Source organism: Rhyacophila brunnea, unplaced genomic scaffold (assembly GCF_057557595.1).
Source record: "Rhyacophila brunnea isolate RB1 unplaced genomic scaffold, BYU_Rbru_1.0 scaffold_6, whole genome shotgun sequence".
Lineage (NCBI taxonomy): Eukaryota > Metazoa > Arthropoda > Insecta > Trichoptera > Rhyacophilidae > Rhyacophila > Rhyacophila brunnea.
In genome coordinates this window covers 5070676-5082969 of record NW_028233276.1, presented here as the reverse complement: position 1 = coordinate 5082969, position 12294 = coordinate 5070676, and the positions used below count along the sequence as shown (strand labels likewise).

The 12294-nt window shown below is 33.5% G+C and overlaps 1 protein-coding gene across 2 annotated transcripts in view; it reads left to right on the top strand.

Moving 5' to 3' along the window:
* The first annotated feature begins 3422 nt into the window (after positions 1-3422).
* Positions 3423-12294, top strand: part of nau (myogenic-determination protein nautilus) — a 58379-nt gene continuing 49507 nt past the window's right edge. Inside the window, exons 1-2 of one of the 2 annotated variants that reach the window (XM_085956311.1) lie at positions 3423-3504; positions 5488-6875. In XM_085956311.1, the coding sequence (XP_085812437.1) occupies positions 5541-6875 (1335 nt within the window). In that variant the 5' untranslated portion in view covers positions 3423-3504; positions 5488-5540. Of the gene's footprint in view, positions 3867-5372; positions 6876-12294 lie in introns of both variants that reach the window. The other variant, XM_085956312.1, reaches the window with a different exon arrangement.

Here is a 12294-nt window from a genome sequence, read left to right as displayed (position 1 = left end):
AATTTTAATCCTCGTATATAACGGTGACGTATGTATAATATAGTTATATTATTTTACATTTAAAATCTGACTTATTCTGAAGACATAATCGTAAAAATCGATTAAATTTGTAAAAATATGTATAACATATCATAGAAAATTTTAACCACCTAGTCTCTTAATTCATATATTTAGTTAGGTTTTTTAACCATGCTTTTACATAATTACACTATTTTCACCACTAATAAGGGTATTGGAACAGAACTCAGAAATCGCAGACAGCTAACTACCTCCGAACATAAACATCTTGTTATTATACAAAACACTGCTAAGGCCAATCTTCATACATAGATCAGAATCATAGGTCACCATTAATACGTCTGAAAACGGTATCTGATATTCGAAAGAATTATCTTGGAAGTGTTAGTTGAAGTCAAGAATGAAGATCAAGTGTGGCAGATATGCCATAACCATAAAGTCTAATGGAATTTGGAAACCAAACCATCAAAATATCCTGACTTCCATTTAACTGGTCATGTTCAACGAATGGACATGGGTCGATCAGTAAAGAATGTTTTTGATGCCAAGTTTTCTAGGCCAATGAGTGCAAAGATCAATTAATTAGACCGGCAGATCGTCTGCGCCGATTGTCTTCGATCGTGAAATTTCATTGCATCATAGAGTCGAAATGTCACGAATCAATGATCATTTACAGTTGGGTTGACGAATACGAATATTTGACTGTTATAACCGCCACAACTGTCACCGATCTTTGATTGAGTCGTGTTCAAAAAATATGATTTATTCTATTTAGTCCAGTAAACGATCCAAAGTGCCATCGTGACATGCGATCGAAAGGAGAATCTGGTAGTATAATGTCGCCTTTAGAATATTTTTGGATGGCATGGCTTATGCACTATTGATCGGTATTCCGGATTGGAGAAGATTTGCGGAGGATATACCGGAAACGACGACTTGACGAGATCTGGGACCACCCCGTGGAATTATGCCACGACTGATAATATGTGTTATGTATTATGGTCCACCTCATTAGAGTCAACACCATCTGACGATGAAAAATTATACATTAGTTTAGTTTTCAATTCACTACATACGAAATTAAACATTTAATTACATTCACCAAATGAATGCTTCGCCTTGGTGCTCAGGTATCGTATGGTTTATTTGAAGAAATACTAGGTGTTTATAATTCACGTTTTTTTTATTATCTTAGACGGTTAAAATAATATTAACTCTTAAAATGCCTGCGCGTAACATCACTCAAAGTTAGCGATTTGTCTCATGTGTAGCTATACATATAGCGCGAAGCCAAAACATGTGGACACTTTGTAAATGTATCCGACTTAAATAAACACACGGAGATCCGAAAGTAATTGAAGCATGTAGATTTTTAAATATCAAATCATCACTATAAGCAAATCTCAAGTGTCTTAAAAAAGTAGACATTTATCCATCTCTGAAAAATATATACCTAATTAAATCAGTAAAGATTAAAAATCTATTGATTTAATGACAAATAATTTCTTTTAGCAGAAACTGTTTATTTTCTTACTTTCTTTCATTGATTGTGAAAACCTGTTTTAATTTTTTCATATTCCGTTTAATATTGTAGAACTGATTTAAACTATTAAAGTGGCCTTACAAGTAAAAAAAGATAATAAATCACAACGCACCTCGCGTAAAAATTATAAAACTGTATTAAATTAATAAGATGACTAAAATGGATCGATGATAAGATGCTTTTTTTTCTATTTTAGATACGCCGCATCGGAGTATTAAAGCAAACAATGGATGCCCATTTACAGGGCTCGAAATGGACCGGAACGCACCGGAGCGCCTTTCCGGTTCATAAAATCCATAAAATTATTGCTCCGTCTCGTGTAAATAATAATTTGACCGTCTGAGCTAGCACTACTTAGATAAGCACACTTATTTTTATAAATCACATTTACAATTAATGTAGTAGATATATTCGTAAAATTTCCATTTCGAGCGCTGCCCATATAATAATAAAAACTTATGAGTGCCACTGGTGTTCCAGTGGTACAATCCTTGCTTTTTCTATGATACCGAGATGAGTCGGGTCAGTATATTGAAAAGGCTGTTCGATAGCATATTATCTGAACTGTAATCATCAGTCATGGGGGTCCTGACGAAAAAGAGCAATAAGTAATAATTTGGTAACCTAAATAATTTGTATTTTTCCATTTCTGTGAGGTCCATACAAACGATAATAATAACTTGTATTCAGAGGAAGCTGCGAGTTTTGTCTGATTCAGGCCAGCATATTCTGAATATAAATAAACATAATATGTAGCTAATAAAAACTATCAACATATTTTTCAATAAAATAAAAGTAAATGTTTCTGGTCACCGTGTGTTATGTTTGAGCTTTCGGAATAAGAGATGTCCTCTTTTTAATATCAACACTACACGCACTTAATGTTCTCCTGTCGCCAACTAAACTTATTGCAAGCCCTCGACAACCAACGGTGTGCGAAACGCTACAATAGTTATGTAAATCAGTTAACCGTTGTAATGAAAATACTAAACACACACAATATTATATACATACAAACGTAATATTTTAAAGCTATGCCGCGTACTTAAGCTAAACTAGGTTATCTCACCAATCCAGTAGATTTACAGCAACCCTTGATGTACCAAATGCCTCACATTAAAGTTTGTCTACCTACAATAAGTAAAACAAAGTGTATTCTACACATAATGGTGTTAACTATCAATAATTCTCAATAATATCTAATTAAAATAAAATGCAATATACCTACAGTAACTACTTCTTCTACATAGTTTAATAATGATCAGAACCGGTTTCGTCCGATTCAATAAAACATTTATAGTAGGTAAATCGACTGTACAAAGGAAAGAGGACGTAATCCGTACAAATTAAATTTTACAGAAAGCACAAAAACTTTTTGTTATGGTTTTCGGTCAAATTAAAATACAAAATAGGCATAAATAGTGAAGTGCATGTTAATTAATAATTTGGTTTTTATATTCCTAATCTAATATTATTTATTGAGTTAATTAAATAAAAACCAACAAAAATAAATAACAAAAAAAAATCAAAAAAAAACATTAACATTTTAAGCGTACCTTTGAATGCGTTTTCGCGAAGGTGATATTTTTAATGTAAGATACGCTGGCTGTCAGAACCAAACATTATTATTTTTGACTTATATTATTATAATATTATGAATTTTGTTGATCATATTATTGGCATACCTACGTGATTAAATATTATTAAGAATAACTAAAAGAATAGGACTATTTCACATAAGGAAAATATTTTAATAAATGATGTATTTCTGAATTCGTATGGCTCCTCAGCCAATGGTTGCAAATACGAATACCCGCGACTGTCAGGCGAGCTTTTAGTACGTGCGAACACGGACGTTGCTGAAGTCGCGACTTGCAACTCGCCCGAAACGCAACGAAAGGACCGCGAAACACAGTTTTACAAGTGCAGCAATTAATTAATAAGTACGCGCCTCACTAACTATCGATTCACTTTGAGAATAAGGAAAATATTTAAAGAATATTCTTACAAAGTTATAAATCTGTAAATAAACGTGCAAAAAGAACGTGAATAATGATTATAATTAATAACTAACCTAATCGAATTTTAAATACTTAATAATTACACATTATTTTGTCTTATCGAGTTATAAAGCACATGAAATTTAAATATATATAGAGTTAGTTACATTCTTCAATCACGTCCTTAACAAAAAAAGTGTTTTTTTTTATTGTGTAAACAGTGAACTATTACTAAATATCTCTCTATTCACCTGTATACAAAGTGTTTACGTGTTACTGCCCGTGTGTACCGTTATTTACATGACGTATTTTTTAGATTTATACTTTGGTTGTTATCAGGTGTGTTATGAAGCGTACTACATGACTATTTTAGAGTCATAATAAACCTACTTATATTATAAAATATAAATAATACTATATATGTGAAATGTTCATGATCATCGGTACGACAACCCAATATAGGTCTTGGCCGACTCCACGAAACGTGTACACCCCGTTATGTTTGTCGCAATTTCCCATTACTGCCTTAGGCTCAAGGATGTTATATGTCTTTCTACACAGTCTACCTATGTCAATCTAGCCGTGTTCTGCAACACTTCATCCAATCGAGACAACCACCATGTAAACACTAAATATAATAGGGAAGCCCCAATTTTCCGCAATATAAGAGGCCATTATATTTTATTATATTTATCATTATTTCAAATATTTAGTTTTATTTGAGAGGAATTTTGATCGGACGTAGCTCCATAAACCGTAATAAGATTTATTTATCAGTCCATAATGGATCTGTAAAATCATCCCCATACAAAGTAATAAAAAATAAATATTGTTAATTTCAAAATATACAATAATATAAGACTATCGTAGGAATTCCTCTTCTTCGACGTATAGGTCTTCAATGGCTTCAGGGTGTCGCTCCAAAAGTTATCAAATAGTTTCTATTGACCAAATGAGAGAGCTTAGTACAAAACTTAGTAACTGTATATTACGTAGGTACTTTTCCATAAGTTACCTATATTATTTTGTATCACCATACCAAAAATTAACAAAATCTCACCAATCAATCTCCAAAAACAATAATTTAGAACTATATATACACCAGGACGTGCGGTCTATAAATACGGAGCATCCCCAGAAATAATAGATTCGTTACTATTTATCTAATAATATTTATTAGGCATATTACCTACATTTTACCTAACAACACAGATATGGTCCCTCCAAGACCAACCCGCCCCGCATCATACTCGGACTTAATCGAGCGTATCACGAGATCCTACGTTTTGATGTGTAGTATCAGCAGTTAGTAATGCCTGAGAATGTCTCAGAAGCAGATACCCAAGACTGAGGTCGCAAGCTTTTAAGTGAGCTTTTACTGAGTTTACCGAAAGACGTAATTTAATAAAAAGTGCCATGAGAGAGAAAAGCACGGAAACTAAGGAAAAATAAATGAATTTAATGGAGGTTTACATATTACTTGAGATTTGCATGGTTGGTAGTCATTATTCGTATTCTAAATTATATACCACACCATATTGCTCGCCAAGATTCAATAATTAGTTACAAAACACTAGTAAGGATAGGTACCGACATGGATTTTTTTATCCATATAGCAAAAATCACGTCACGCCCATAATACATAATAATATGTATCTCGAAATGACATTTTTTTCAGATGAGTATAGCCAGAATATTTTGCTGAAAGGCAAACCCCGGGCAACGTTAATAGTACGTAAAAACCATACCCTCCCCTCGCTCAATAGTAATATTCATTATTATCTGTTCTTTTTTTTAATTTGATCATATAGATTGTATCATACTATTATTATATTAGTATCGTATTGTTTCAAATATAATATCATATAAAAGTAATGAAAGATAATTCATTTTTTGTAAGTAATCTCTAAAATATTATTTTTAAAGAGTGTTGAATGAGAAACGTGTTGAAAATAGGAAAGTATTAACAATAAATCAGCATGGATTCCCTGAGCTGTGATTTTAATAGACAGTTGCAAGAATGCCAAAGAGAAGATACTTCCTATAATAATAGACAACGAAAATCAAATCAAGACTGTCAAAATTTTGCTCAAACCCCCCAATACCAAAATAATTATCAAGTTCCTAATAATAACTCAATATATGATAACCAACAAGAATTTAATCGATATAATAATAATTTTAATAGTCAAAATATGTATAAAAACACTTGTGGAAATCCGCAAATGAGATATGATAATTATTACAATAGTAGGAATTTTTACATGGAAAGAAAAATGGACCAGAATAATGGCACTGTGTTAAATGCTCAATATCAAAAACCAAACATGAATCAAATTAGTTATGATAGTCAAAAGAATTATGGTTCTGAAGACAATCGACAAACGTATTTGGATTTCGACAGTAGAGAAGTAAAATGTTTAAACGTTTTAAACGAGCAGGACACGAAAATCCAACAACATAAAATATTGCCTTTTTATAACAGAAATCTTGAAGAAAGTGGTCAAGATGTTTTTGATAGTAGTCATGTAAAATTTGAAAGTCCAAAAGCAAAACCACTCGTAGAGAATTTATCTCCAAAATGTAATGTGGTAAAAGTAGATTCTAATGAAATAAAAAGGACAATATCTTCAGCTGTCAGAAAAAGAAGAAAAAAAGCATTAGAAGAGGCAAAATTGAAAACAGAAGATGCCTCTGAAAGTAAAAATGATGTGAATACTTGGAGTATTGTGAATAATTCTAGTCAAACTATACCAAAAGCAGAACTAAATATTAAGAAGAATTTGAGTCTTAAAACTACTAATGTCAAAAATGAAAGTAATGTTAAAGGGAAGAAGAAAAAAAATGTGCCAAAGAAAGAAAAAAATAACAATGATGACAATTTTGTATATGGATCAAAACGTTATGAAATTACAACCAGTAAAGCAAAGTGTGAGAAAGCATTAACTGAAATAAAAGATTTTAACCGAACTACAAAGAAAGATGATCAAAAAATAGTCAAAAATACAAATTTCGCTAATGATGAGGATGAAGGATTTCCTGACAACGATTCTGAAGGCAACTTCGACTATTTTGAAGAAGGAACCAGCGCCAGTTCGTCTGACGACCATATTCCGCACGTCTTGGCTCCGTTTGGGACGTCAGAAGCCGGTTCTCTTAATGAGGATGGCAGCTGTTTCGGACCTGAAGGAGGTTCCGGTCACCACGGAGGCAGGAAGTGTCTCGCGTGGGCGTGTAAAGCGTGCAAGCGGAAGAACGTGACGGTGGACAGAAGAAAGGCTGCGACGCTCAGGGAACGAAGAAGACTCAGAAAGGTACGATACACCCAATAATTTATATATCATACATTTTCTGATATGCCCTTCTGTGTTTAGATGCATAACATGTAACATTTAATAAAAATACAATATTAAAATTGTATTTATTCATAATTATATAGGTACTTACATATCGTATATACTTCACTTCAATCGCCTTAATTTTCTTGTATTTTTGAAATTCGAATAATTCAGAAGTATTTTAAAATATAACATTCTTTAATGAGCTTACATCATTTGGAAACACTTCAGCGCATCTATTCTATACACAAGACTGATATCAGCAGCTATTGAGAGTAGTTTTTCATATGTTTGTATCGAAGTATTATAATCATGACCCTACATCTTGAAGCGGGCCCCCAGACCAGGATCTTTGGCGGGCCTCCCTACCTATCGCTAGGGTTTAAAGGCAGTGGGACTTTTTCAATCGTTTTCTAAATTGTGTTTCAGGTAAAAATTAAAGGTATTCCGTATATTTTAGCGATTTTTTTGTATTGTTGAATAAGTCCATTTGAATCATGGAGTTGTCGAATATCATCACATTATAATCAAAAATTACATCATACAACTAGATATTTCAAAATGTTAAAACTCTATAAATAAAATAGCGCCGCAGGCGACTTTTTTCCGCATTAAGGCAGATTTCGGATGTGTGTTTATCTCAATTATCAGATCATCCCACCATGCCGGGCCCCCCCAGAGCCCTGTCAGCCCCCCCTTTGTGGGGGCCATGATTATAATTGTTACAATAAGTGCTTATACTTCTACTCCGTCTAAACAGTGAAAACTGTCTATTTCGCTCTAAAATTTAGCACACCCAAGAGAGGTGCTGTAAAAATATAGCACTGATTATAACAATTACAACTGATATATTATAATTGTTACAATGAGTGTTAAGACTTCGATACAAACCTGCCGTAAAGGCCGAAAGCAGTCTTGAGTATAGAATAGATGCGCAGGAACATATTTTTGTAAAGCGCTTCAGTTGCAAGGAACACAAAGTTAATGAGAACTAGCATACCCTACGGGGTAGCAGTTTTGAAAGAGGGCCTGCTTTATTATTTTATACTATCACCTGTCCGCAATTCTTTATGGACGTTATGTTTACGTGAAAAACTTTAATGCATATTATGAGATAGACGTAACTATTGAGAATATCATACTCTTTAACATGTGTTTAAGTTTATCCCATATTCTCCACGCCCGAGATCTGTACCCTGTTATAACACACTTGACAGAGTAAGCTAGATCCCGAATTGAATGCTCTATTTCGAAAACGTTACATGTCACATGGTTACATGTAAATTGTACGTAAAACATTTCACCGTGACACAGTTCGCCGTGAGCTTTCTTATTGGAAAGAGATGACCGTATAATATGCGTTATCCAAATTTATTGGATTCAATATGAACATTAATTCAATTGCTGATTTTGGCAAAATTCATGAATAATTCAAACATGAAAACCTAACCTAACCTAATCTAACAAATAATCCAGTATATCGGCTATTTTCAAAATTTGTTTGCTGCTGGCTTCTTGTAAAGTGTAAACCGACAAGAACCGTGTTTTATTTAGAGATGAATTTTATGTCAGTACTATACGACCCAAAGATGTTGGATGGTCTTTGATATATTACGGTCATATATTTCCGATACAACATTCCACGGTGAGGAGTGATACGGCGAACTGCATACGTACAAGTTTCCGGACACGGATATAAGTTGCACAAATCTTCATATTACCTTAATACATAAATGTAAGTCAATTTTTTTTTGTAGATTTTTGAAGACAATAGAAGCACTTACTATAAAATAATTTATTTTACACATACACTTTTATATATGATTGTTTTCACTATTATGAGTAAATCACAATTGTGGCTTGTAACGTTTTCGAAATATCTACAGCATTCAATTAATTTGTTATTCCCTGTTTGCATGATTATTAGTTATCTTCGTTGTAATTAGAGAGCGCAGGTTGTTGAATTGATAAAGTACATTGGCCGAAATCTGGTGGATGCAGACTTATAATATGTCTTATCCGGCATCATATTTTTTAAAGATTTTTTCTAAGTGACATGTTTCTGAAGTAAATTTGTATCAATAATACAGTGCAGTGCCACCATAATTGACAGTTGACACAATAAAAGGAAATATTTCAAAATTTTGTAAGAATCTTTAAACTATTAGTTTAGGCCAGTTGTCGGCAAACTTCTGCTCGCGAGCCGCATATGGCTTTTTGGCCACTTGAATCTGGCTCTACCACAAATGACCATGCACGGATGGAAGGCTGTTCACTATCCAGAAATAACGGACGATCAGTAAGAGAGAATCTTTCCTAACTAAGCCTGCTGAAACATCGCCAAGAAATCATTCTGATATTGACATTAATTGCTATTTCAAAACAACAATTTTAAATAAGAGAGAAGCTTTTCTCAACAGATTTCAGAAATTCAGAAACAGTAAAGCGACGTCAGTCATTGTTAAAAAAAACCCTCTTAATGCTGCGGTAACAGAATTAATTTTTCATCCCTTTAATGTTAGCATTGGCAACTTTGAAATGTAATTGATGGATTTTAGAAAATAAAGAATTATGGAGTTCTAAATTTGAACGTCTCTATGCTGATATTATGGATATATTGGAGAAAAACAAACATGAACATGGTTCAAAGCACAACTAATCTGCTTTGAAAGACCTGGAGAAGGAAGACTGATGATTTTTAACACCTGGAATAGTATTCCTGACTCATATGATCAGTTGAAAAAACTAGCGTTTGCTGTACTTTCCCTTTCCGGTTTACATATTCATGCGCACAATCTTTTTCAAGGATGAACCTTATAAAGAGTAAATTGAGAAGTTGTCTTATTGATGAGAACCTGGAATCGTGCCTAAAATTAAAAACAACAACATATAAATCTGACCCCCAAACTTTTCAAAGAGATGGATATTAAGTGTTTGTCATGATTTAATTGTATGGATACCTCCAATCATCCAGAGACAGCAGATAAAGGAATGGCTCTCAACAATATGTCTGAGACGAATTCTGCAGTTTTTTGGACATATTGTCAGGCAAGGACCGGACAACCTGGAGAGAATGGTGGTTTTGGGTGGCGAATCAGAGGAAGAGCATCTACATGCTGGAGCGACCAAGTGATAGAGCTGACTGGGGGCACCATCCATTCTGCCCTGAGAAAAGCGGAAGATCGAGAAGGATGGAAAGTCTTGGTCGCTCAAAGGATGACAAAATTCAAATATGGCCACGATCCTCAGCCATGAGTGTACGACCTTACTTACAATTTAATTTTTATCAATAAATAAGATCATTATTAAGTATGATATCAAGTTTTATATAGTGTACTTATAGTTAAAACTTTAATTAAAGTTTATTAAGTTAATAAACAGTGTACCTACATTATATATAGTTTAAGTTTAAGAAATTTGACTCTCAAAGGAAATCTCAATCGTTGTACTGTTGATATTTGGCGCTTTTGACTAATGAGTTTGCCGACCACTGGTTTAGGCTATTATTAAAAATAATGTTTGTCAGTTGAAAGTGTCGTATTGAAGCAGACATAACCGATCCCGATTGTTATTAAATTACGTAGGTATATGTAAAAGATATAGTTATTTTTGGTGGCCTTATGGCAAAGTACAAAGAAACTAAGAATTATATTTTAGTTGTAAGCGATATTATTAGTTATGGGTTTATTGAGTTTGAAAATTAAACACAAATCTATGCGTTGTAGACAAATAGATTGGACTCTCAATCTCTTTGGTTGTAGATATATTCGGCAGAGTAGAATTCCGGTCAGTGCTGCCAACCGTACTATAATTATAGTACAATACTATAATTTTGATTTCGCGAAAAATGTAAAATACTATAATTTTACGCCAAAAATGCCAAAATACTATAATTTTAAAGGATTCAATGCAAAAAATGTTCCTGTACTATATTTTTTACAGAAATACATAAAAGGATGGCAACACTGATTCCGGTTAGCAAAAACATGGATTATCGATATAAATAACATAGCAATACCCACTGGGCAATTGAAAACTGATTGTTATTAAAAAAGTTCACTTTTCTTTTACAATAAACTATGAACATGACAATTAATTATTGACTAATAAACTATACAAAATTCGTTACTGAATAAAAAGGATATAAAGCCGGTGCATAAATTGATTAAAAACATGATAATTTCTACCATGCCATTTGCATAGTCGTAAAACGGTTCGTCCCCTTTGAAAAATAAAAATAGTGTAGTAGTAGGTACTAGCAGAGCTTCGAACCGGAACTGAACCAAAAACCGGAAGAGAACCGATATATATTTTTACCGAAACGAAAAAAATAACGTACCTTGGTATAGTATTTCCAGAATTTTAATTCTTGGAATTGGCTTAAATTTTTGGCAACCTTTTTAGCAGTACCTATATAAACATTTCATCTATTTGTATTATATATATATTATTTATTATAATTATATATTACTTATTCCGAGTTTATAATGATTCAATTATTTTCTGGTGTCGTAACTAAACATGGCACGTTTGTCTGAAGATTAAAACCAATGTACGGTGTGAGGAATGTAAAATGTAAGGCAACCATTAAATTGATGTATTTTTGTAAAAGAGGCGAGGCGATGCATAAACCAAGGAAGCTAAGTGGTGAAATTGAAAAAAAATGTCTCTCAAATATAAATGCCGTGTGATTTCCCCCGGGGTAATGGTTCTCAAACCGAAATTGCTAAGCTTGATAAATAATTGATACGCAAAATTTATTACTTGGGCGGGACGCTGTACGGTCCTCCGATGGTAACGTCATTCGATAAGTCGTAAATAGTGACCCACCGTCGTCTTCAGCATATCCAAATATCTACCCAAATTTTCGTGGATTTCGTGGATACCAGATTTTAAAATCGTCCGTAACACTGGTCCATGGTACCATATTGTGTACTGCATGGCCCCCAGGCTAGGATGGTTGGTGCCCCCCCCTACCTATCGCTAAGGTAAAAACAGTGTGACGCGCTGCAGTAGTGTTTTCCAAAATGGTGTACGCGGTAAAATTAAGGTGTATTTTTAGCGATTTTTTTGTATTTTTAATACCTACCTACTTACATCCATTTGAATTAAATAAAAATTGCATCGTACAATCAAATATTTGTGATTTGTATTTATCTCATTTATGGGATCGACTCGCCACACCGGGCCCTTCCTGAACCCGGGCCCCCAGGCTAGAGCCCTGTCAACCCCCCTCCCTTGTGGGGGAAATGGTGTACTGTGTAGTAATACAAATATTTTGACCACCTACGTGTAGCACCAATTGATAAATACAAACTATAGTGTTCTTTCTTTCCATCTGTTGATTAAAATTGCACAGCTTATAAAGTACACTGTTGAGCTTTATAAATATATA